Source organism: Pelodiscus sinensis, unplaced genomic scaffold, assembly GCF_049634645.1.
Source record: "Pelodiscus sinensis isolate JC-2024 unplaced genomic scaffold, ASM4963464v1 ctg40, whole genome shotgun sequence".
Lineage (NCBI taxonomy): Eukaryota > Metazoa > Chordata > Testudines > Trionychidae > Pelodiscus > Pelodiscus sinensis.
In genome coordinates, this window is record NW_027465932.1 from 932,057 (window position 1) to 959,097 (window position 27,041).

At 50.2% G+C, this 27,041-nt stretch overlaps 1 protein-coding gene across 1 annotated transcript in view; it reads left to right on the top strand.

The window, feature by feature from the left end:
• LOC142825171 (GTPase IMAP family member 8-like) overlaps positions 1 to 25,865 on the top strand; it is a 60,826-nt gene extending 34,961 nt beyond the window's left edge. The window contains exon 5 of the mRNA XM_075916940.1: positions 24,532 to 25,865. Coding sequence (XP_075773055.1) covers positions 24,532 to 25,402 — 871 coding nt within the window. The 3' untranslated portion in view covers positions 25,403 to 25,865. The remainder of the gene's footprint in view (positions 1 to 24,531) is intronic.
• Positions 25,866 to 27,041: the final 1,176 nt, after the last annotated feature.

Here is a 27,041-nt window from a genome sequence, read left to right on the forward strand (position 1 = left end):
CCCCCTCTCCGAACCCCGGCCCAGGGCCCTAAAGGCAGGGACCCATGGTCCCTCCCTAGCAGATGGGGGAAGTACCCCAAAACACACCCGCTCACGGGCTCCACGACCCTGCCCTGGGCCGCTTCCTACTCCACCAGGCCTCCCGGCCCGCCTCTCCCGCGTTATCCAGTCTCACCTCTCCCCTCGCTTTCCTCCCTGCTGCTCCGTTCACCTCCTCCCCCTTTTCAGTGCCGGCCCCAGGTTTAAATCCCCCGCCGGCTCCGCTCCTCCTGTCCGTCACTTCCTCCACGACGCCCCTCAGCCTCCCTTCCCCCGTGACCTCATCAGCCTGCGCCTCTCTGGCCCCTCCCTCCTGGGCCTTGTCTGTCGGCGCCCTTCGCCTCCCAGCGCTCCCCGCGCCGGGTCCTGGTGCGTCCGTGCAGCCCGACGTGCTGGGTCTGTCCGGGCTCCCCGCCCCCCGGTGTGTCCGCCTGGCGTCCCCCCGAGCGCCCTGAGTGCGGGGCGGGAGCGCCCCGTCACAGAGGGGTTTTGCTCGTGAGGCTTCAGGCAGGCAGCTGAAGCGCTCTGTGGGACTGGTTTGTGGCCTGTTTGGAGAGGTCACCAGTCTGGGGGCTGTAAGGAGCCCCGAAGTTAAGCAATTCATCCTGAGCGGACGCCCTCAGTTGTGCCCAGACACGGCCTGGTCTGTCACAGTGGCGTAGTCGGCAGGATCCACAGATCTTGGTCAATTGAGCTTTGGGATCAGGACCCCACGCTGTCTAAATTTGATTTGTGGTACTGAGAGTGCGGTTGGTTAAAGGGCAGCTGAAATGAGTCAGTGCCAGTATGAGAGCCTAAGTAGAGAGGCTCTGAAGGATTTGTGCTTGGGGAGAGGCATTGCCTTTAGGAAAAGGGCCTCTAAACTAGATCTGGTAGTGTTGTTACTAACCAGAGATGTGGATGAAAGGGATCAGAAGCGAGCCAAGGAAGCTGCTGAAAGAAGGCAGAAGGCCGATGAAGAAATTGCTAAGAGAAAGCAGGAGATGGATCGGGAACTTGAGATGAGAAAAGCAGAACATGCAGAGAGAAGGGCAGAGTGGGCCAGACGTTAGCTTAAGGAAATGGCGGAGCATGCAGAGAAGATGGCCCTAGCCAAGGAGGAAAATGCTAGACTTGACCTCCAGCTTCAGAGACTAAAAGAACAAGAGAGACTGTATTCTCCTGAAGGTTCGATGTGTAACTCTGTGGGTATGCGGTGTGCTTATGATATGGCAGACGTATTTTACCCAGCTGATGTGATGACCCAACCCCAAAGCATGTGTGAATGCAAACCTTTTGTGTTACCTGTAGCTAACAGGGAGGTTTGGGAAGGGGGTGCACGTGGGTATGGAAAGTTTCCTGGAGATGGTCAGTCTTACTGTAACCAAAGGGAAAGTGTTTCTACATGTGTGCCTGTGGCAGATGGCTGTGTGTCTGTGCAGGGGGGCAGTGAGCCTGTGGGTGAGGGATCCAAGGGCCTGTCTGATGCCTCAGAGGTGAGGCTGGAATCAGAACCAGGGCAGGAAGGGCCCAGAAATCAGGGAAATGTTTCTCTGGGGCAGTCTGGAGTGGCTGACCAGAGTGGAGTGTGTGCAAGCTGACAATTTGGCTGGTGGAAGTAGCAGTGGGGCAGTAAAGGAAGCTGTCTCAGTGGCTAGCTGTATGCCTGAAATTAGCCTGGGGTATTGGGACAAGGGAGAAACTGTCTCTGGTTGTCTGTCTGTGTGTGGGGAAGAGTTTCTTCCTGTGTCTAAGGAAGGTGCCCCACAGCCTGTGTTGGCTGAGAGCAGTGCTGTTGTCCCAGAGGTGGGTCTGGATATGGCTAAGGCCCAAAAAGGAGGTGGCTCTAGGTTTGTGACTGCTGGGGAGAAAGATGAGGTGACTCAGGTAGATCCAGTCAGTGTTTTGCCAGAACCCCAGAGATCAGACAGTGGTGACCCTGATATTGTGCCTGATACTGCTGTGTTGCTGGAAGAGGGTGTAGCCAGACAGGAATCCCCTTGTAACATCCATTTTTGCTTGCCTGGAGCATACAGGGCACACAGAGCAGAAGGCCCAGGCTGTGTGACCGTGAATGGCTATAAACAGAGATACGCCAATTGTTGACCAAGAGGCTGCCAAGGAGTGCCCTTGACTTAACCCATATTGATACGAACACACATCCATCCGCGGGGGGAGGAATCTCTCGCCCAGTAAAAAAATGTCTAGTGCTCACAATTTAGTTATCTCTCTTGCAAGTGTAAATTAACTTGAAACTTGCTTGTAAGAACTGGCGCCACAAAACGGACCAGTAGAATTCGGCATCTTAGATAAGAAAGAGAATACGGGCCCCCAGGGGTATAAAGATAGGTCCAGCAGCGCATTCTCTTTGAGTGTCAATCTACCATCTATCTGCTGGTCAGGTTAGGTGTTTGATCTCCCGAGGTTCCAGAGGGGACGCCCACCTCGTATTCGTCTTTCCTAGGAATTGAGAGACCGGCCCTGGCCTGACACGCTGGAGTCGAGAGGCACAGAAAGGGGTAAAAATTGTACCTGGATGTGGTCCTTTGTTTAAGTATATATATACATAGACTTAGAGCTCTTTAAAGATTAAGCTGTCACTTGGTACCATTATTTCTATTTTCTATCTTTATTTTCTTTGTAACCATTTTTTAAAATCTGTATTTGTTAGCATTTAAGAAATAGAGCAATAGCCATTGTAACCATATGCTTTTATAAGTCTTTTAATAAACCTGTAACTGTTTAAGCTTTAACCTGACTCCTTCAGTTGCTGTAACAGAACCAAGCACAATTTAAAAGAACTTCAGCCGGTCATAAAAGGGACAGACATAAGGAGAGCTTGGGCGTTTGGATCTGTGTCACTCCCAGGTGACAAGATCCGTTGGGGCACCTTTCCAGCCTTTCCCAGGCTGCCCGCTGCGAAGGAACTTTGTGTTCTAGCAGTTAAAATCTAAGGTGTAATAAGCTCTTTCTATATAACGGGGCGTCTGTTGGCCTGCTGGCCACCCTCTGCGACGGGACCCCGGTCCTAGCAGTAAAGACACGGACGTTAAACCTTTTCTCGGAAGCATACACACACACACTGCCCTGACCGTCGGCTGACAGAATTGGCGTAGTCGGCAGGATTGTGCTATTGGTTCAAATACAGCAGCATGAAGCCAGTCACGATTGACATAGATTGTAGCTGTATAGAAAAGGAGTTCGCCCGAGAAGGATGTGGCAACCCTAAGTGGGATAAAGAGATGTTAAAGAAAGGCGCTTGCATCTGGCTGTTAAAGGGTGTGTGGCAAGCAGCCTGCTCTAGCTACTGGAACTTAGAAACAGAGCTGATAAGGGTGCAGAGAGAGAGATACGAACTCTTAGAGCAATGCCAGAACCTGGATACCCGGGTGCGAACCCTAAATAAAGACATGGAGCACCTACAGGAACGGCTCCTCCTGAGGCTAGAGAAGGGAAGGAGAAAGTAATTAATGGAGAAAAATGAGCTTTTGGAGCTGGCTTTAAAACTTTGCTAGCTCAAACCCCCGCTCTCCCGCCTTCCACTGTAACCAAGATAAAACAGTACAGCATTCCAGCCGAAGCTATGGCTCCGGGCTGTGAACTAATTAAAGATCTGGAAAAATGGGGAATCTTAATTTGTACCTACTCCCCATATAATTTGCTCAGGAAGCATCCTCGATAGGAATGAGCCCCCATCCACAAGGAAGCTCTGAGACAGCTGATAACGAGATACGCAAGCCCAGTTCATGAAGCCTGGCTTCATAGGTCATGTTCTCTAAACCTTTAATCATTCTTGTCGCTCTTCTCTGTACCCTTTCCAATTTCTCCACATCTTTCTTGAAATGTGGCGCCCAGAACTGGACACAGTACTCCAGCTGAGGCCTAACTAGTGCAGAGTAGAGCGGCAGAATGACTTCACGAGTTTTGCTTACAACACACCTGTTGATACAACCTAGAATCATATTTGCTTTTTTGGCAACAGCATCACACTGTTGGCTCATATTCAACTTGTGGTCCACTATGACCCCTAGATCCCTTTCTGCCATGCTGGCTATTCCCTATCACTTTATTACCTTCCAAGTGTTTGCATAGGATTTCCTTAATTACCTGCTCCATTATCTTCCCTGGGACAGACGTTAAACTGACCAGTCTATAGTTTCCTGGGTTGTTCTTATTCCCCTTTTTATAGATGGGCACAATATTTGCCCTTTTCCAGTCTTCTGGAATCTCCCCTGTCTGCCATGATTTTTCAAAGATCATAGCTAAAGGCTCAGATACCTCCTCTATCAGCTCCTTGAGTATCCTGGGATGCATTTCATCAGGACCTGGTGACTTGCTGACATCTAACTTTCCTAAGTGACTTTTAACTTGTTCTTTGTGAATCCTATCTTCTAAACCTACCCTCTCGCTGCTTGTATTCACTACGTTAGGCACACCTCCAGACTTCTCGGTGAAGACCGAAACAAAGAAGTCATTGAGCATCTCCGCCATTTCCAAGTTTCCTGTTACTGCTTCTCCCTCCTCACTAAGCAGTGGGCCTACCCTGTCCTTGGTCTTCCTCTTGCTTTTAATGTATTTATAAAAAGTCTTCTTGTTTCCCTTTATGCCTGTAGCTAGTTTGATCTCATTTTGTGCCTTTGCCTTTCTAATCTTGCCCCTGCATTCCTGTGTTGCTTGCCTATATTCATCCTTTGTTAGTTGTCCTAGTTTCCATTTTTTATATGACTCATTTTTTATTTTGAGATCGTGCAAGATCTCCTTGTTAAGCCAAGCTGGTCTTTTGCCATATTTTCTATCTTTCCTACACAGCGGAATTGTTTGCTTTTGGGCCCTTAACAACGTCCCTTTGAAATACTTCCAACTCTCCTCAGTTGTTTTTCCCTTCAGTCTTGCTTCCCATGGGACCTTACCTACAAGTTCTCTGAGCTTATCAAAATCTGCCTTCCTGAAATCCATTACCTCAATTGTGCTGGTCTCCCTTCTACCTTTCCTTAAGATCATGAACTCTATTATTTCGTGATCACTGTCCCCTATACTGTCTTCCACTTTCAAGTTCTCAACTAGTTCCTCCCTATTTGTTAAAACCAAATCCAGAACAGCTTCTCCTCTGGTAGCTTTTTCAACCTTCTGAAACAGAAAGTTGTCTCCAATGCAGTCCAGAAACTTATTGGATAGCCTGTGCCTCGCTGTGTTAGTTTCCCAACATATGTCTGGATAGTTGAAGTCCCCCATCACCACCAAATCTTGGGCTTTGGATAGTTTTGTTAATTGTTTAAAAAAGGCCTCATCCACCTCTTCCACCTGGCCAGGTGGCCTGTAGTAGACTCCTAGCATGATATCACCCTCGTTTTTTACCCCTTTTAGCTTAACCCAGAGACTCTCTACACAGCTATCTCCTACGTTCATCTCCACTTCAGTCCAAGTGTGTACATTTTTAATATACAAGGCAACCCCTCCTCCCTTTTTTCCCTGTCTGTCCTTCCTGAGCAAGCCGTACCCTTCCATACTAACATTCCAATCATGCGTCCCATCCCACCAGGTTTCTGTAATACCAATGATATCATAGTTGTATTTATTGGTTAGCAATTCCAGTTCTTCCTGCTTATTACCCATACTTCTCGCATTTGTATATAGGCATCTAAGATACTGATTTGATCTTGCCTCCCTGTTGTGCCCTGACCCTCCTTTCTCCTTGCCATTATAGGCCGTAGTCCCCCCCATTTCCAACCCATCTCCCAGTCCCGCACATGCAGCACTTACCTGTGGGCTTTGCTCACCTGCCCCCGACAAACCTAGTTTAAAGCCCTCCTCACAAGGTTAGCCAGTCTGTGTCCAAACAAGGCCTTCCCGCTCCTAGAAAGGTGAACTCCATCTCCGCCAAGCAGTCCTTCCTGGAAGAGCACCCCGTGATCAAGGAAGCCGAATCCCTCCTGGCGACACCATCGTCGCAGCCAGGCATTCACCTCCAGGATGCACCTCTCTCTGCCCGGGCCCCTACCTTTGACAGTAAGGATAGAAGAGAATACCACCTGCGCTCCAAACTCCTTCACCCATACTCCCAAAGCCCTGTAGTCACACTTGATCCGCTCAGTGTCACACCTGGCAGTATCATTTGTGCCCACGTGGATGAGTAGCATGGGGTAGTAGTCAGAGGGCCGGATAATCCTCGACAATGCCTCCGTAACATCTCGGATACGGGCCCCTGGCAGACAGCATACCTCTCGAGATGAGCTGTCAGGGCGACAGATGGGTGCCTCCGTTCCCCTCAGAAGAGAGTCTCCAACCACCACTACCCTACGTTTCCTCCTCGCAGTGGTGGCAGGAGACTGCTCAACCTTGGTGGTGCAAGGCCTGGTCTCCTCCACTGTGGGGGGTGACTCCTTGTCTCCTGCTGAAAGTAAAGTGTAACGGTTATGTAACACAGTGGGAGGGTTAGGAGCAGGGGTGGAACACTGCCTGCTGCCGGAAGTAACCAGCTGCCAGTTCTCACCCTGCACCACTGCCTCCTCCATAAGTGGCTGGTCAACAGTCCCACATCCTAGGACAGTGACCTCCGTGGACTCCACAGGAATACTGTCCAGGAATTCCTCATGGCTTCGAATGCTCCTCAGCCTGGCCACCTCCTCCTGTAGCTCTCCCACCTGCTGCCTGAGAGATTCCACCAGCAGGCACCTTTCACAATGGTTGTCTCCCCCAGCCTGGAGATCACTCAGTGGGAATTGCAAGCCACAAATACAGCAAGACCACATCAGGACCTGGGTAGAGGCATCCATGCTCAGGTTCTCTGTCTGGATACAGGCACAGGTGGAGGAGACAGGAGAAGTACTGGCACAAGCGCTTCGGGTCTTCATCACCATCAGTCACTCCCTCTTCAACTCCCCTGTCTGCAGTCCCCTGTCCGCTTCGCTCCCCTGGTCGCACTGCTCTGGCTTTTTAAAGCCTGCTTGCCTAGGTCAGGCCTGCCCCCTTCTGAGTCACACAGGGGAAGGCTGAGCCTGAGGCTAATCAGAGGCAATCAAGGGAACAATGGCAGGCTCTCAGTCCCAACTGCCACAGAAGCTGAAACTGAAAGATTTCTCCACATCTTTCTTGAAATGTGGCGCCCAGAACTGGACACAGTACTCCAGCTGAGACCTAACTAGTGCAGAGTAGAGCGGCAGAATGATTTCACGAGTTTTGCTTACAACACACCTGTTGATACAACCTAGAATCATATTTGCCTTTTTGGCAACAGCATCACACTGTTGACTCATATTCAACTTGTGGTCCACTATGACCCCTAGATCCCTTTCCGCCTTGCTCCTTCCTAGACAGTAGCAACAAACATCTCTGGCTTTGAGTGCTCTGCTAATCAGCTTGGTGGCAGTGGAAATTCTCCTGGACAGCCCCTAAGTGCTTGGCTTACAGAGCACCCTGGGACCAGCAGGTCTGGAAAAGATCTGGAAAAAGGCCAGGTGGCAGGTGTGAGTTTCTCTTTTTGATTTATATGGGATTGCTTTGATTTTTAAAAATAACCACGAGCCTGAAAAGAGGGATATACTGCCCCTGGGTAGCTTTGCCGATGCCCCCATTGGTGATTTGGGGCATCAGATTGCATGCGGAGGTGAGGCAGGTATCATGCACAGCCTGAAGGATGAAAGTGATCAATCCAGCAAAGCCAGTTCTTGAAATAAGAGGAGAAAGATAACAGAGGATGTTTGGTACCCACTACAGCTGTAGCGGTTGCATCACAACAGCTGAGAGATGGTCTTCAAGTAACGTTGTCCCTTAAGAACCATGGGAAGTGTATGGGGTTGCTTTCTTCTAATTGCACAAAACTTAACATTATTGCCCGGCTCTGCCCCTCCAATGAGGGCACATCCCTTTTTCAAGGCCCTACCCCCTGCTTCCTCCATTCCCCTTTGCTCTGTCACTAACTTTCCTCCATCCTCACTCACTTTCACCCAGCTGGGGCAGAGGGGTGGCCTCTTTCTCTGGTGGTGCAGGGAGGCTGGAAATGAGAGGTTCAGGGGGAATGAGGGGACCATGGTCTGGGGGGTAGCAAGTTGAGGGTCAGGAACATGTAGTCAGCAGGCCTAAATGGAGGCCTGTAACAGGAAAAGAGCAACAGGCCTGCAATCTAGTGAGCAAGACTTTGGTTCAGTAACACAGGAGCCAAGAAAGTGGCGTTATTAACAATTGTGTAATTGTGTAAGTTTGGTGAACCATGGAAGGATACGGTATAGGGTACAGCCTGTAAGCCAAAGGGGAGTAGCAGAACATCTTAAAAAGAAATGTCTCACTACAAAGGCTCTCCAATAAACTAATGCACATACCGACCTAGGACCAGGTTGAGATTGACAGCATGAAGGATGTAAAGAAATTATGTAAGTTGTTTGTACCTGCCTAGAAAAGGACACTGGAAAGGGTGCTCTCCCACTGACCTTGGGGAGGGGGAAAGGGGGAGAGGTGACACACTAGGCGCCTGAACGGCAGGTGTCATTGCCTAAACTTACAGAATGCACAGTAGCTTAACTCTGACTGACTGCTGTTAATATCTGTTATATGGCAATAGGCCTGCCCGGTGTTGGTACCTTGTCAACGCGGGCCATAGTGCCCAGTGGTGTAACATTGTACTGATCTCTGTTACCAACTGGTAGAGCTTCACATTTGACAATAAACCTGCTCGATTGATTTCAAACCTGGCCTGCATCTGTCCTTGCAGGAGGAATAACAGGTAGGGCTTTAATTCTAACTACTGTGTCCCTGCTGCATATAGCCATGGACAGTTAGTCTGGACTTGTAAATTTCAAAAATGGCGACCGGACAGGAACATGCAAATAAAGCCTGGGATATTTAAATCCTGGGCTTGATTTGCAACTTCAAATGCCAAATTAGCCTCCCTAGTTCGAACTAGGATGCTAGTCTAGACATACCCTCAGAGATCTCCTGTGTTGACCCAAGTGCACAGGGTCTAATGCTCTAGATAAAGGAAGTACCGATTGTTACGCACGCAGCCAAAAGTTTATCATCACCAATGGAGTAGAGGTCCTGTCAGGAGAGTGCCAGGACTACCCTGACCAGAGGATGCTGACACTGACAGCTCAGACCACCGAAGGAATAAACCGAAATACAATATGGGGTAGGGGTTTGGGGTGAGGGAGGAGATGAGGACTCTGACTGGGGCCTCTGGGAAGAGGGCTCTGGCCTGGGTCTGATGGTCTTGGAGCCTGAGAGTGGACGCAAGGCAGTGGTGGGGGGCTGGGCATGAGAGGGGGTTTGGGCCTTGCGGGTGGTTTTGGCTCTAGAGTGTGGCCAAAGATGAGGGGCTTGGGTTGCAGGAGGAGACTCAGAACTGTGGGGAGAGAGTTGCGGCTGGGCGTTTGGGGTCCTCATGGCCCTACCTCACGTGGCTCTCAGGAAGCAGCCAGCAGGTCCCTGTGGCCCATAGAGGCAGGGAGGTTCTGTGAGCTCACCTGCAGACACTGCCCCATAGCTGCCATTTGTCACTGTCCCCAGCTCGAGGAGTTCAACTGTGCTTGGCCCATGCTGATCTTAGATAGGGGGCTAGACAGGTGCTGTGTCTTGGGCAGGATCTATCACCTTCTCACCGAGCCATGGCAGAGCCTGCTGCCCTCCATTCAGCCAGGGGGCTTAAGAAACAGGCCCAGCCCAGGATGGCACAGCCAGCTGCTGAAGCCCTGGTTATTCTGCACAAAATGGCTGGGACATTGAAAGGGTCTGGGGAGGCCCAACAAAGCAGCAGAACCCAAACAAGGCCCTTGGAGGGTACATCGGCCCAGCTAAAAGCCTCGCAGCAGCAAGTCCAGCAGCCTGGGTCTGTAGACTTGTGCTGCAGCACAAAAATAGCCATGGAGATGTTTGGGCTCAGACTGGAGCCAAGTCTCTGAAATCAACTTGCAGAACCCACATGGAGCCCCATGGAGGAGGCTGCTGAGCTGAGCAGAAACCAAACCCCATGTACAAGTCCCATCTACATGCTCCCCGTGCAGAGACGCCAAGGCAAAAACACACTCTGCCTCAGTGTGGGTAACACACACATGCACCCACACCCACCCACCCACACACACACCGCTATGGGTTTTGCAAGCAGAGCAGACAGGAACAGAGATGAAAAGAGAAACTGCTCTGAGTGTGGCAAACAGAGCGAGATCGGCAGCTATGGTTAGTTCAGATGAGGAAGCAGAAACATCACAGCAGGGGCTGGTGACCACAACTTCTCACATCTATTCTCAGGCACATATTACAGAGACACAAACAGGAAGGGCAAGAGAGGCCTGCACAGTGCGGGCAAACATCCCCTCTCCCCCAGCTCTCACCCTGCAGCTAGAAATAGGCCAGAGACTCGTCCAGGAAGGTACCTCCCCGTGTGTCACCCCAAACAAAATGTCCGTTTCCGCTCACCCTGCCCTTCCAGCCACCAGCACATGAGGTCATACGGACCCGTTTCAGGGGCACCAGCCCAGTCACAGTGTAACTCACCCAGCTCTCCCATGGCAGGGCAGGGCTGAGAACGGGACTGGGGAGTCTGAGGGGGGCAGTGAGGGGGAGGGAGAAGGAGACGGGAGGAGCTGGCACACAGCTCTGTGAAAGTAGGGGCCAGAGCAGTGTGGGGCGGGACCTGCACTGTGAGATGGATGGGAAAGGAGGGGAGGACTGCAAGGGGTGTCCACTGAGAGAAGAGAAATTGGAGCTGGGAGGGGGAGGAATTGGCAGGGCAGAGGAGCAGGGATCAAGCTGGGGCTGAGGGTGAGAGGACAGATGTAGGTGCTGAGCAGCTAGGAACACATTATGGAGTCCATGGCTGTGACAGAGCTCTGGGAAGGTGGTCTGCCCTTCCCTGATTCATTCAATTCCTTTATATGCTGTTGTCTGCCTGCTCTGGCCCATGGTTTGCCCTCTCCCCTCCTCTCTTTCTGACTACAGCTTAGAGAATCTCTATCAATGGATTCTCCTCTAAGATAAGTCTCTCTCCGATTTATGTGCTTTTCTGGCTTTCCCCCATCTCTTAGTTTAAAAACTGCTCTACTGACTTTTTAATGTTCAGTGCCAGCAGTCTGGTTCCACCCTGGTTTAGGTGGAGCCCATCCTTCCTGTATAGGCTCCCCCTCTCCCAAAAATGTCCCCAGTTCCTAATAAATCCAAACCCCTCCTCCCTAAAGCATCGTCTCATCCACGCATTGAGACTCTGAAGCTCTGCCTGCCTACCTGGCCCTGCGTGTGGAACTGGAAGCATTTCTGAGAATGCCACCATAGAGGTCCTGGATTTCAGTCTCTTTCCTAGCAGCCTAAATTTGGCCTCCAGGACATCTCTCCTACCCTTCCCTACATCATTGGTACTGTCGAAGCAAAAACACGCTCCTCTGTGTTTAGGCAGCTAACAAACAGCTTTATTTATTAATAAAGCACAGCATGAGCCAAACGTGGTCACAGCAGAGCCAGACCCAGTAAGGCTGCTAATACAATTAATCCTAGTATCTTTATACCCTTAGCCAAGCAGTCTGACGTTAGGGCATCCAATTACAGAAATCCTTAATTAAATTTGGAAAAACCAAACCTTATCAACAAGATGGCGGACAGGTGCGAGGGAGTACATCTCCTGTCCCAACCAGCCCAGTTAGCACATTCCAATAGCCCATCCTGTAGGCCTCTTCTCACGGGGTGACAGAAAGTTCACTCTGGTCTACGTGCTTGAGAGAAAAGCTGAAATGGTTTCTGATATACAAGATGGCTTCTAGCTAAACATGAAAATGGTTTCTACAGCTTCTACAGTACCTACATGTACCACGACCACCGGCTCCTCCCCAGCACTACACATAAGTCTATCTAGATACCTTGAGAGATCCGCAACCTTTGCACCAGGCAGGCAAGTGACCATACGGTTCTCCCGGTCATCACAAACCCAACTATCTATGTTTCTAACGATCGAATCACTCACTACTAACACCTGCCTCTTCCTAACAACTGGCATTCCCTCCCCCTCAGAGGTATCCTCAGTGCGAGAGGAGACCGCAACATCCTCTGGGAGGAGGGTCCCAACTATGGGATCATTTCCCTCTGTTACCATTGAATGCTCTGTTCCCTTGAGACTTTCATCCTCCATAAGAGCACTGGGGCTCTCAGACTGGAGGTGGGACAGTACTACAGTGTTCCAGAAAGTTTCAGCAACATAGCTCTGGGTATGTCTACACTACCACCCTAGTTCGCACTAGGGTGGTTAATGTAGTCATACGGAGTTGCAAATGAAGCCCGGGATTTGAATTTCCCGGGCTTCATTAGCATATTGCCGGGCGCCGCCATTTTCAAATGTCCGCTAGTGCGGACTCCGTGCCCGCGGCTACACGCGGCACGAACTAGCTAGTTCGGACTAGGAGTGCTTTTCCGAATGATCGTTACACCTCGTTACACCTCGTGCTCCTTGCAAAGAGTGCACACATACGCCACCCGCCCACAGGGCAGGTAATCATACATGTTACACTCGATGCAATAAACAGAAAAGCCCCCACTCTACTGTTGGGCTTCTGTCTGCATTTTTCTTATGAATAAGTTTAAGTATAAACTGTGTTTCACCACCGTGACAGGCAGGAAGTTTTTCCTAATGTCCAGCCTAAACCTCCCTTGCTGCAGTTTAAGCCCATTGCTTCTTGTCCTGTCACCAGAAGCCAAGGAGAACATTTCTTTCCTTCCCCCTTGTAACACTCTTTTAAGCACTTGAAAACTGCTATCCTGTCCCCTCTCAGTCTTCTCCTTCCAACTTCAACAAGCCCAATTCTTTCAATCTTTCCCCATAGCCAATATTCTCTAGACATTTCATCGTTTTTCTTGCTCTTCTCTGGACCTTCTCCAATTTCTGCACATCTTTCCTGAAATGTGGTGCCCGGAACTGGACACAATACTCCACTTGAGGCCTAATCAGCTCAGAGAAGAGTGAAAGAATGATTTCTCATGTCTGGCTCATGACACTCTTGTTAATGCATCCCAGATTCAGGTTTGTTTTTTCCGACAGTGTCACACATTTGACTCATATTTAACTGGTGGTCCACTCTGATCCGTAAATCCTTTCTGCAGGACTCCTTCCTACACTCATTCCCCATTCGGTATATGTTAAACTGATTATACCTTCCTAAGTGGAGCACTTTGCATTTGTCCTTATTAAACTTCATCCTGTTTCCCTCAGACCATTTCTCCAATTTGTCCAGATCAGTTTCAATTATGGCCCATCCTCCAAAGCACTTGCAACCCCTCCCAGTCTGGTATCATCTGTGCCCAGCTTACAGTAGCCCCATCTAAGTTGTATTTGCCTAGTTTATTGTTAAGAATATCATGCAAGACTGTATCATACTCCTTACTCGTGTCTTGGTATATCACATCCATGGCTTCTACCTTACCCACAAGACTCATTATCCTATCAAAGAAAGTTATCAGATTGGTTTGACATGATTTGTTATTTACAAATACATGCCGGCTGTTCCCTATCACCTTCTTCTCCTCCAGGTGATTGCAGATGGGTTCCTTAATTACTTGCTCCATTATCTTTCCTGGCACAGAAGTTAAATTGACTGGTCTGTAGTGTTGCATAAAAAAGCTTCCGCCTGAGCTTACTTGATTTATATACATGGATTTTCTGAAACTACACCAAACTGTAAGGTCTAAGGTTTTAAACTGCAACTCATTGTGCTCTTTGTCAAACTTTTTAATCTGTGTATCTTCCAAACTGTGTAACTTTCATCCTTTGCCATTTGACCTAGTTTCCATTTTTTATGAGACTCCTTTCTTATTTTTAGATCATGTAAGATCTCCTGGTTTAGCCAAGGCAGGCTCTTGAAACACTTTCTCTCTCTCCTACGCAGCAGAATAGTTTGCTTTTGGGCCTTTAATAAAAGTCCCTTTGAAAAGCTGCCAACTCTCCTCAGTTGTTTTCCCCCTCAGTCTTGCTTCCCATGGGACCTTACCTATCAGCTCTCTGAGTTTACCAAAATCCTCCTTCCTGAAATCCATTGTCTCTATTTTGCTGTTCTCCCTTCTACGCTTCCTTAGAATTGTGAACTCTGTGATTTCATGATCACTTTCACTCAAGCTGCCTTCCACTTTCACATTTTCAACCAGTTCCTCCCTATTTGTTAGGATCAAATCTAGAACAGCTTCCCCCCAGTAACTTTCTCAACCTTAAGGAATAAAATAATGGTCTCCAGTGTAGTCCAAGAACTTATTGGATAGTCTGTGCCCCTCTGTGTTGGTTTCCCAACATATGTCTGGGTAGTTGAAGTCCTCAATCACCATGAAATCCTGTGCTTTGGAAGATTTTGTGAGTGGTTTACAAAGAGCCTCACCTAGTCTGTAGTAGACCCCTAACATGTCATCACCCTTGTTTTTTATCCCTTTTAAAAGTTCTTTTGTCCTAGATGGCTGACATTCCATTTGGACATATTTAATGTTTAATTACATCCAGTTTATGAAGTGATACTGAGAGCTCTGTAACGCTGACCTGTCCTTGTTTTATTTGCACTTCACCAAATTCAGTTACCTGAAGTGTTACCAATAATTGTATTATATTGCCCACCGCATCATTGTGAAAACTCATACATATTGCAAGGCCAAGAACCCATCCTTATGGGACCACAGTAGATACACACCCTGCCCTGAAGAACAGAAAAGGGGAGTGACATTCCTGTTGAATATCAGACAAACTGGGAGGGAAGACAAATTGGGAGGGATGTAGGGATGATGTCATAGAGCTTCCTCTAGACCATCCTACTAGAAGGAGGAACAGGTGGACAAGACATTTGTAGAACAAATAACAGATGTTTCCAACACACAGCTAGCAAATGGGAGTTGGAAACAGGAATTTTGCCAGGGAGTCTCCAGGGAAAGGAGGAGTGATGAGGTGACCAGGGGAGGGGGGATATTGTGTCACTCACTTTGTAGTGTTCTTGTCCAGACTAGGGAAAAGTGCTGGAAATGTTTCTAAATCTGAACTGGTTACCTGGTCAATGGCTCTAGTGAACAGGTTGGCCTGTAGTTTTGTAGCACTCACAGGTTTCTGTGAGCAGGCATCTGAAGACTGTTCATGTGGGCATGGCTGGTTCTGGGATGGTCTCCCCTCCCAGTGGTGGGGTGGAGGGGGACCCAAGGGAGAATCCACCCAGTGGTCTCCTGGGCTTTACGTCAGGAGCACTGGGTCACCAGCCTGGGAAGCTGAGGGGAGCTGCTACCCACTCCCCAGGACTATGACCTCCCACTGGGATCCCTGAGCATGTGGAGATGGGGCTCAGGGAGACAAGAGGTCCTTTAGGGCCTCCATCCTTCCCTCCAGGAGGAGCCTCACCCTCCCGTCCATCCCAGCAAGGTGCAGACCTCAGCCGGCACAGCGATTGTCTCTCCTTGTCGTGGGATTGCGGCATTCTGGGCAGCTAGTGAAGTTCTGAACCACTTCCCACTCACCTTTCATCGTCTTCCCGTTTAATCCTGCCTCCCCGCAGATTTAGCTCGTCGTTTTTTACCATCTTTTGTAATTTGGCCTTTCCAAGCCACCAACTATAAATCTCACCTGACTTTTCTATTTGTGATCACACAGGGTAAATACGAGCCTGTCGTGATAACTGGCACCTAGCTTAGCATCACATTTCATATCTGTGATCCAGACCTCTTTCTCTGTCAGGCTGAGGACCGATGAAATATCCCCCCCTTGGATAGAGCCCTCGTTATCATTGGTATGTTTTCTGTATGGGGAAATCAGGCTTAATTTTAGTGCCTCCCAGGTCTTCATGAGATACTTTTGTGCGTATGTTGTGTCCCCATCCCCCACTGTTCACTGGTTTGTGTCTTTGCCCTGTGAGCCCTTTTGAGCCAGGATTGTGTCTGCTCTGGTGATGGGCCCCCATTTTCACTAGAAGGAAGTCGGAATTGCACAGGAAGTGCCTTGGTGCAGAGCAGCAGTAACGCCTGAAACAACTCACCCCCAACGATCCCTGTGGGCAAACACACAATAACGGCAACAGCCACAAAGGGAGTCAGCACCAGGAGTCACGTTTTGCACACGTGTCCCACGCTCAGGGCCGAAAGCTGGGATTGTACCAGGGGACACGGGGCCAGCTGGGTTTTCAGATGTTACTTGCACAAAGCCACTTCCTGTACAATCAGGCTTCTCTCTTCAACACAGGGCGTTTCTCAGTTGGGGCAGCAGCTCGTCCCACTGCATTCACTGAGAAACTTGGGTCTCTGACTCGTTCATTTGCAGATCAGTTGCCTCAGCTGTTAATATGCAGCGGCTGTGGGAAAAAAGAACCCAGACGGCTGCAGACATGATAGTGTGACACCGCCGGCTGGGAGGACGGGGCAGAGGCTGGAAACATCTGCTGCATCTAAAGAGACATCACAGGTGTGGGCTCCAAACTGAGCTGATATTGGAAAGGTGTGTGAGTGTGACTGTGTGTCTGTGTATATGTATGTGTCTGCATGTGTGTGAGTGTGTGTGCATCTGCATGTGTGTGTTCCTATGTGTTCGTGTGTGTGAGAGTGAGAGTGAGAGGTCCGGGGGAGGGCTGCAAAGGAGGAGGGGTATTTTAAACTGCCTACAAACCTTGCCAAGTGAAAATGGTCAGGAGTGCGCAAGAGGAAAAGCAGGGGACAAGCTGCAGTCTCTGTTTCACATTTGGGTGCCTAAAGTCTTATATTCTTATAGTCTTATATTCAAAGACTTTCCAGGGAGAAAGATTCCCTGTGAAAGAGCTGGGTGGTGATGAACCACAGGTAAAGAATTCCACGGGAGGTACCGAATCCAGGAAAACAAGGTGATTGGCAGCAAACATGAAAGTCCAAATGTATACTGAGGGATTCTGGGGAATTTTTAGTGTGTTTCAAATTTCCCAGATCTGCCCATTGAGATGCCAGACTGTGCAGATGTCCCGACTGGCCAGATGTGCCCTTGGTTCCATCTCAGTGTGTCTGAACCCGCGCCAGGGCTCTACTGCTCTTGTTATACCTCAGCCATGTCTGCACTACAGGGGAAGGTCAAATTCAGATAGGCACCAGCAGTGGCATTGATCATTTCACTGGAGTCAATGTACCTTAATTCAAGTTTCCCCACCATCCCCTACAGATCCTTTGGCTTCCCAGACTCCTTGCAGGAACAGGAGTACTGGCCACTGACAGAGGTGCCCTCTGAGTTCAACTTAGCGGGTCTTTACTAGATCAGCTAAAGCAAACTCCAGAAGATCAATCGCAGCAGTGTCCATCTTGCCCCTAGTGAGGACACAGCCTTAGTTCCCTTTTGGTGGGGCTTTAGAAAACTATCCAAGGTTGATTTAAATGTTTCCATTTCAGAAAAAATATCCCACAACCCGTAATACTTTATTCCAGTGGTTAAGTACCCCACTTTTGTAAATGTGCACCTTATTTCCAGTCAGAATTGGGTTTGCCTGAACTTCCAGCCTTTGGAGAGTGTTACAGCTCCCACTGTCAGCTCCCTGGGCCCCACAAAGGTACTCCTAGACTGCAAGCCAGTTACCCGGTCTCTTTCCCTCTTTCGACTCATCCAGCCAGATGGTCCAGTGAGAGTCTCTCTCAGCCTCCCATGTCATTGAATGCGCAGAGGGTCGGACCAACCCTGCAGTGCAGGGCTCTCCCCTGAGACATGGGGAATCCTGGTTCCACCCCCCTTCTCTTCAGGCACTGTGCAGGTCATCCACTCGTGTCTCCCACTTCCCGATGAGCACCCCAACCTCTCAGCTGAAGGTTGCGAGGGAGCCATTGTCCTCCTCCCACCGTCATTTCATTGGAGTTGGGTGGAAGCAGCTGCCTGGCTGGGGGGATCCTTGGCCCCTTTGTGCATTGAGACCTTAGATCCTTGTCCTACAGCTCAATCCACTAGCCCAGGCTCTGTTGGGTCAGTGAGACTTAGCTCCCTGTCAGTGGGGCTCCAGAAACCTCCCCTGCCTTGCTTTACATGCACCCTGGCAAAGCCCCGGACACAGCCAATGCCCCCACCCCAGTCTCCCCATGCTCACAGCTCCAGTTGCAGGAGCAAGGATGTCACTCCTCAGTGCTTGTTGCAGGGACCCAGGGGTGAGTTCCAAAGGCCCAGTGTCCACGAGGGGCCTATCTCCCCTGGGCACGCGCTACAGAGTCTTCCTCTGAGCATCTTCCCCTGTGTCCTCTCCCTGGGTCATGTATCATGCACACCCACGGCACCCTCTGCACCAAACCACAATTTGCAAGCAAAGCACAGGAACCAAGGGACAATGACAAGCTGGGATCTGGCTCTCGTTCAGTGACCACGATCACTGATTTTTCAGGACAGGCCGTGTCCGATCTCTGTTTCAGAGGAGGAATGGCCGCCTATCAATCACTGGGAACAACTGCCCGGGTAAGTACCAGCCATGGACACGTCCACAGAGCTTCTCAGGCCTGATCCCTGTGGATCAAAACCACTTGGACAGAGACCCCAGACTTGTGAGCTCATGGAAACAGGCCCTTGATGAACAGCCTCTGGTTGGTGTGTTTGGCTAGAGGTTAGCACAGAGGCCTGCCACAGCCACAGGTACTACAGCCCCCGCTGCTCATCCCAGACCCCATATCTGCCAACCCTGCACCATGCTCATTGGGGATAGATTGCCATGGAGTGTAACAGGCCCCTGATCTTTTCAGCAGGGCAAAAGTGGACACAAAGTACAACATGGAGAAATAGAGGGAGAAGGCCTAGGATGGCAAAGTCAGATGTTGCTCAGAACCTGCCTTTGCCTCTGAGTCTTCCTCTGCCTTCTTGAATCCCTGCTGGGACACATGCAAAACACAAAGAGCCCTTAACAAGGCCAGATCCTGGTCCCTCTGGCCCAGTATCCTGTCTCTGATAGTGACCCAGACCAGAGAAGGAGATGAGGTGGGAGGCATAGTTGGTGTTTGGGGCAGACAGGAAATGGGGGCTGAGGAGGGAACAGAAATGGGCACAGAAGAAGAGATGAGGTGGAAGGGAGAGTTAGTGTTGGGCAGATAGGAAATGAGGGTGTGAACAGAAATGGGGACGGGGCGGAGTTGAGGTGTGACTCAGAGTTGGTGTGTTCCAGATAAAAAAGAAGGGGTGAGGAGGAAACAGAAATGGGAACAGGGGAGGAGATGAGGTGGAGATGATGTGGGAAGTAGAATTGGTGTTGGGCAGATAGGAATAAGAACAGAGGAAGAAACAGAAAATGACAACAGTGGAGTAAATGAGAAGGGAGACAAATTTGTTGTTGAGTAGACAAGAAATGAGGGCAGAGATGACAACAGAAATGGGGCAGAGGAAGAGAGGAGGTGGGAGGCAGAGTTGGTGTCTGGGGCAGGCAGGAAATGGGAGCAGAGCAGGGAATAGAAATGGGGACGGGGACGAGAGGGGGCGGGAGGCAGAGTTGGTGTTTGGGGCAGGCAGGAAATGGGAGCAGAGCAGGGAATAGAAATAGGGACAACGGAGGAGAGGAGGCGGGAGGCAGAGTTGATGTCTGGGGCAGGCAGGAAATGGGAGCAGAGCAGGGAATAGAAATAGGGACAACGGAGGAGCGGAGGAGGGAGGCAGCGTTGGTGTCTGGGGCAGGCAGGAAATGGAGGCAGAGGTGGGCTCGGGCACTTCAGTGAGTAGAGCAGAGTTGGGGACTCAGGCTGAGTATGGAGGAGAGCTGGAAACATGGTGCTCTCTCTCTCTGGTCTCAGCCCTCCTGTGCCTCTTCCCGCCTGGGCCTCTGCCTCCGAGGGGGGACTGTGTCATGATCTGGGATCCTTGCTTCAGGTGTTAGTGCTGCTGGAGAGGAAAACACCAAGGAAAACGCAATCAAACCAAACATAGAAAAAAGGAAATGTGTGAAGGTTCGAAATTGTTCCTTAGGTTCCTGAACAGAGCTTCATTCGCCATCGTAGAGCCATTGCAATTAGAACATTGAGTCGAGCCCCAGGTGAATGTGGCATTAAAAACACTGAACATCAGATCGTAAGCAGGGGTAGTCTGTGTCAGAGCAAAGGTGCATCTGGCTCAGGTGCTGTCTGCCCACAGTGACCACTACCAGGTGCCCCAGAGGGAGTGAAGAGAGCAGTGATCCCTGACCTAATACCCCTTGCAGACCTCTCTCGAAGAAAGACTAGGGACACCATTCCTACCCATCCTGGCTGATAGCCATCGATGGACCTAACCTCCGTGGATTTATGTAGTTGTTTTTGAACTCTGTTGGAGTACTGGCCTCAACAACCTCCTCTAGCAAGGAGTTCCACAGATTGACTTGTTCTGTGTGAGGAAAAACTTCCTTTATTTTAAACATGCAGCCTATGAATGTCATTTGGTGACTCCTAGTTCTTGTATTATGGGAACAAGTAAAGAACTTTTCCTTATTCACTTTCCCCATCTCTGATTGTATAGACCTCTGTCATATCCCCCTTTAATCTCCTCTTTTCTAAGCTGAAAGGTCCCAGCCTCACTTCATACAACTCCTGTTCCAAACCCCTAATCATTTTGTTGCCCTTTTCTGCCCTTTTCTGATTCTTATGTATGAGGCTGCAGTAACAGGACTGATTTTCTGAGCTAGTTGTACCTAGAGCAGCTCAGCTAGTTGTGGTCCAAGGCGGCCAGCACACGTGTGCGAACGGCACCTAAGTCACTCTCTGGACGTCAGTAGAACTACCCCAGTGCTCAGAGCCAAGCAGATGCGCTGACTGTGGTTAAATATAAAATCTCAGAAATTCCCTTCTCAGCCAGGATCACACAGGTACCAGTGCGTGTGCTGGTTACTGCCCTTTGTTTGTGTCCCTGGGTTTGTCTAGCTGGGTGTTTCTCTATCTGCTGAGTTCCTGGGGCAACGTGTGTGTTTAAATAACACGTTTTACTGCATCTCTTTCAGAGCGAGATGGCCGGGCAGACGCCGAGAGGAGACGCTGGTAAGAGGGACACCAGGGGCCCTATTCCAGCCTGACCCCTAGATTTTGCTCAGCCCTGGCATAGACAAGGGAGCCCCACAAGCTCTCGGGGACAGAGGCAGGTTCTGAGGGCACCGTTGGTCCCCAGCACCGTGTAGAGGCTCCAGCATGGCGGCCGTTCCAGGGGCTGGCAGTGACGTGTCCCGTGTAACTTTGCCTTCTACAGAGACAACCCCCGTGGGAAAACCTTTCCCAGGGTCCGTCATTCCGTCCATATGCCAGGCTGCCGCAGGAGCTGCACCTGTACCAGCCCCTGCAGCTTTTGAGAAAGGGGACGAGAGGGGAGGCAGGGCAGGGCCTCGTTCCAGTCCAGCGAGAGTCCGTGCACCATGCATGCTCCATCCCCCACCCCAGGCTCCCTGGGCACTTCCACCAAGCTGGGCAAACTCCAGCCCTGCACCGTGCAAACAAACGCGTGTGAGGCGGGGTAGCCCATTTGCCCCGCTCCGCAGTGCAAGGGGAGAGCATGAGGCAATGTGTAACCAAGACGGCCTGGCTCCCTGGGTTCAACACACACAAGTGGGCTGCTTGGGGAAACTTCGATGTCGACACGGCAGGTGTTTGATAGGGAGCCCAGCAAGGCCGCGCCCTGCCCTGGGGGCTGAAAGAGGAGGGCCAAGGGCAGTCGTGCAACACTCTGAAAGCCTCGTGTGAGGAGCGCTGGAGCAGAGGACGGGCTGGGACAGCGCAGGGGCCGGCGGGGGAGGAGGTGCAGTGAGGGGGCAGCGTTCTGCAGACATTTTGGAAGGTAGAGCGAAGGAGTGTAAATGCCCTGGGGAAATGCTCAGAGGTCTGAGAGGACTGAGCTTTGTCCGCAGGAGGACGTGCCCTGAGCAGAACAGGGGATGCTTTGGACGCACCTCGTGTTCACGTCTGACTCTCAGATCCAGGGCAAAGAGAGTCAGCAGTTGCAGGCTCATAGAATCATCAAGTCCAGTCCCCTGCCCTAAGCAGGACCAATCCCGATTAAATCAACCTGCCCAGGGCTTTGTCAAGCCGAGACTTAAACACCTCTAGGGATGGAGACTCCACTACTTCCCTAGGTAACCCATTCCAGTGCTTCACCACCCTCCTAGTGAAATAATTTGTCCTAATATCCAACCTGGACCTCTCCCACCACAACTTTTGACCATTGCTCCTTGTTCTGCCATCTGTCACTACTGAGAACAGCCTCTCTCCATCCTCTTTGGAACCTCCCTTCAGGAAGTTGAAGGCTGCTATCAAATCCCCCCTCGCTCTTCGCTTCTGCAGACTAAACAGACCCAAGTCCCTCAGCCTCTCCTCATAGGTCATATGCTCCAGCCCCCTAATCATTTTGGTTGCCCTCCGCTGGACCCTCTCCAATGCATCCACATCCTTTTTGTAGTGGGGGGCCCAGAACTGGACACAATACTCCAGATGCGGCCTCACCAAAGCCGAATAAAGGGGAATAATGACATCCCTGGATCTGCTGGCAATGCTCCTCTTAATGCAACCTAATACGCCATTAGCCTTCTTGGCTACAAGGGCACACTGTTGACTCATATCCAGCTTCTCATCCACTGTAACCCCCAGGTCCTTTTCTGCAGAATTTCTACTTAACTGGTTGGTCCCAAGATTGTAACTATGCTTGGGATTCTTCCATCCGAAGTGCAGGACTCTACACTTGTCCTTGTTGAACCTCATCAGATTTCTTGTGTCCCAATCCTCCAATTTGTCTAAATCACTCTGGACCCTATCTCTGCCCTCAGGCATATCTACCTCTCCCCCCAGCTTAGTGTCATCTGCAAACTTTCTGATGGTGCAATCCATCCCCTCATCCAGCTCATTAATAAAGATATTGAACAAAACAGTCCTAGAAACCGACCGCCATCCTGACATTGAGCCATTGATCACTACCCGCTGAGCCCGACAGTCTAGCCAGCTTTCTATCCATCTTACCGTCCATTTATGCAATCCACATTCCCTTAACTTGCTGGCAAGACTATTGTGGGAGACCGTATCAAAAGCCTTGCTAAAGTCAAGGGATATCACATCCACTGACTTTCCCACGTCCACAGAGCCAGTTTCGTCATCATAGAAGCTAATCAGATTGGTCAGGCACGACTTGCCCTTTGTGAATCCATGCTGACTATTCCTGATCACTTTCCTCTCATCCAAGTGCCTCAACATGGATTCCTTAAGGATCCCTTCCATGATTGTTCCAGGATCTGAGGTAAGACTGACCAGCCTATAGTTCCCTGGATCGTCCCTCTTCCCTTTTTTGAAGATGGGCACTACATTTGCCTTTTTCCAGTCATCTGGGATTTCTCCTGATCTCCACGACTTTTCAAAGATAATAGCCTAAGGCTCCTCAATGACATTTGCCAACTCCCTCAGTACCCTCGGATGCATTAAGTCCGGACCCATGGATTTGTGTATGGTTAGATTTTCTAAATAGTTCCTAACCTGTTCTTTACCCACCACGGGCTGTCCATCTTCATGCCATCTTGCATCACTTAGCACAGAAGTCCAGGAGCCGACCTTGTCCTTGAATACAGAGGCAAAGAAAGCATTGAGTACTTCAGCTTTCCCCACGTCATCTGTCACTAGGCTACCTCCTTCATCCATTAGGGGCCGCACACCCTCTCTGATCACCTTCTTCTTGTTAACATGCCTGTAGAAACCTTTCTTGTTATCCTTCACATCCTTAGCCAGTCGCAATTCCATTTGCGCTTTCGCCTTCCTGATAACCCCCCGTCATTCTCGAGCTAGACCTTTAAACCCCTCCCTGGTCATTTGTCCAAGTTTCCACTTTTTGTAAGTTTCCTTTTTGTGCTTATGTTTACCAAGGATTTCCCCTGTAAGCCAATCCGGTCTCCTACCATGTTTGCCTCTCTTGCTACGCATTGGGATGGTTTCTTTCTGTGCCTTCAATAAGGCTTCATTAAAATACTGCCAGCTGTCCTGGACTCCTTTCCCCTTCATGTTACCATCCCAGGGAATTCTTCCCATCAGATCACTGAGGGAGTCAAAATCTGCTGTTTTGAAGTCCAAGGTGTGTATTTTACTACTCTCTTTTCTTCCTTTGGTCAGGATCCTGAAATCTACCATCTCATGATCAGGCTCAGCCCAGCAGGGAAGGGAGACACATTCAGGGGCCGTGTTGTGACTGGACAGAGGCCCTGGGGTGTGTTGGGGAGGCCAGCGAGGAGAACGCTGCATAATCCAGGCAGGACACATGGGCTCTGGGAAGGAACTCAGAGGTCGGGCTGGAGAGGGAAGGAAGCTCCTGGAGGGGCTGAGGGGGAAGGACAAGGTGGATTTGGACGTGGCTGACATGTGCAGGGTGAAGGTGAGAGAGGGCTCAACACCTGCCCCCAGATTGCAGGGCTGAGGGGAGGTGGGAATGGGGGAGGAGGGAGCTGAGAAAAGTGACAGAAGAAGGAAGAGGAGACGTGCAGGGGAGAGGAGAAGGGGCTCAGGTTTGGTCACGTTCAGTCTAAATGGACAGGGCACCCCCGGGAAGAAGAGATGAGGGATGGGATGGACATTAGTTATGCTGGGCCTCTCAGCCCCTGACTGTGCTATTTGTTGCTGGTTTATTAAAATGTACATAATGAGCTGTAACTCCTGCTCATGCTCTCGTATCTGCGCAATGGTGCTCTCATTGTTCAACCTGTCGCCAGCAGTTGCAGATGACGGTGGGATATCGGAGCTCAGAATCATCCTCGTTGGCAAAACCGGTGCTGGGAAAAGTGCCACGGGAAACACCATCCTCGGGGAAGGAAAGTTTGAGTCCAAACTTCGAGCAACACCAGTGACTGTGACTTGTGAAAAGGGGCGAAGGAGCTGGAAGGGGAGGGAGCTCGTGGTGATTGACACACCTGCCATCTTTGACCGAAAGGTGTGTGATACAGTGGTACACAGTGAGATCAGTCGCTGTGTCGCGCTCTCCGCCCCAGGCCCCCACGCGCTGGTGCTGGTGACCCAGCTGGGCCGTTACACTGATGAAGACAAGGAAGCTGTGAAGCGAGTCCGGGAGATCTTTGGAGACGGAGCCAGGAGGCACATGGTCGTCCTGTTCACCCGGAAAGAAGATTTAGGGGCTGGCTGCTCCCTGCATGACTACGTGGGACACTCAGAAAACAAAGATCTCAAGGGGCTGATTCAGGCGTGTGGGAACCGCTACTGCGCTTTCAACAACAAAGCAACCGGGGAAGAGCAGACGGAGCAGGTTTTGGAGCTAGTGGAAGTGATCCAGAGAATGGTGCAGGAGAACAGGGGCCAGTATTACACCAGTGAGATGTACCTGGAGCCCTGCTTAACTGAGCAGAAAGTGAGAGGTTACATTGGACGCAATAAGACAACCGAGCTGAGGACCATGGATGCTGCTTGCATCAATTACAGGAAAGCAATTTGGGGCATCGTGGCGGCTGTGTGGGTTCTTATCATCGTGCTTTTTGTGATTTTCCTCATCACTAAAAGCCACTGACAGTCTCAGTGCAACCGAACCTGACTGCTTCCCAAACCTCGCACCTCAGCTTCTCAGCACCCGCACCTTCTCCATGAACAAACTCAGTTCAGCGCTCTCTTATCTCATCTTACAATATTTAAGAACATAAGAACAGCCGTACTGGGTCAGACCAAAGGTCCATCTAGCCCTGTAGCCTGTCTACCAACAGTGGCCAGCACCAGGTGTTCCAGAGAGGGTGGACTGAAGACAATGATCAAGCGATTTCTCTCCTGCCATCCCTCTCCAGCCTCTGACAAACAGAGGCCAGGGACACCATTTCTATCCCCTGGCTAATAGCCTTATATGGACCTAATCTCCATGAATGTATCTAGCTTCTCTTTTCACTCTGTTATATTTTTAGCGTTCACAGCCTCCTCTGGCAAGGAGTTCCACAGGTTGACTACGCACTGTGTGAAGAAGAACTTTCTTGTATTAGTTTAAAACCTGCCACCCATTAATTTCATTTGGTGTCCTCTAGTTCTTTTATTATGGGAACTAATAAATAACTTTTCTTTATTCGCCCTCTCCACACCACTCATGATTTTATAGACCTCTATCATATCCCCCCTCAGTCTCCACTTAAAATCCCAGTCATTTTAACCTCTCCTCATATGGGATCCATTCCAAACCCCTAATCATTTTAGTTGCCCTTTTCTGAACCCTTTCCAAGGCCAAAATACCTTTTTTGAGGTGAGGAGACCACATCTGTACACAGTATTCAAGATGTGGGCGTACCATAGTTTTATACAGGGGCAGTAAGATATTCTGGGTCTTATTTTCTATCCCTTTCTTAATAATTCCTAGTGTCCCCTTGCTGCCCACAAGTTCATCTCTGGGTTGTAACGTGAAGCCCAGTGTGGCTTGCACAGGCTGGATGAAGTGTCTCCATGGAGCCAGAGATTGGTGAGTTGTGGGGGAGCCCAGTTCAGGACACACTGAGGAAAGGTTCCTACTGGGAAATGGGGAATTGGGAGCAGCAGGGGAATCCTGCAAGGCGACGGGAATACTCAGGCAGAGGTAACAACGTGGCTCATAACACTGGGTGGCCTAGGAAGCATCACAGTGGTGTTGCATTGGCCGGACTGATGCTCACTTAGCTGAGATTTCCCCTCCAAACACTGGCACTTCAGGGACTGCAACAGTCATAGATGAGAAGTCTGGAAACAGAAAAAAGAACATGTCAAAGGTAGGGGCCCGATCACAGACAGGTGCACCCTGGAGGTGAATGCCTGGCTGCGAGGATGGTGTCGCCAGGAGCGCTTTGGCTTCCTCGACCACGGGATGCTATTCCAGGAAGGACTGCTATGAAGGGATGGCGTTCACCTTTCGAGGAGGGGGAAGACCCTATTTGGACACAGGCTGGCTAACCTTGTGAGGAGGGCTTTAAACTAGGTTTGACGGGGACAGGTGAGCAAAGCTCACGGGTAAGTGGAGAACATGGAGATCTGGGAGATGGGTTGGAAATGGGAGGGAGTGTGGGCTACAATGGCAGAGAGAAAAGAGGGCCAGGGCAAAACTGGGAGGCAAGGTCAAATCAGGATCTTAGATGCCTATATACAAATGCGAGAAGTATGGGAAATAAGCAGGAAGAACTGGAAGTGCTATTAAATAAGTATAA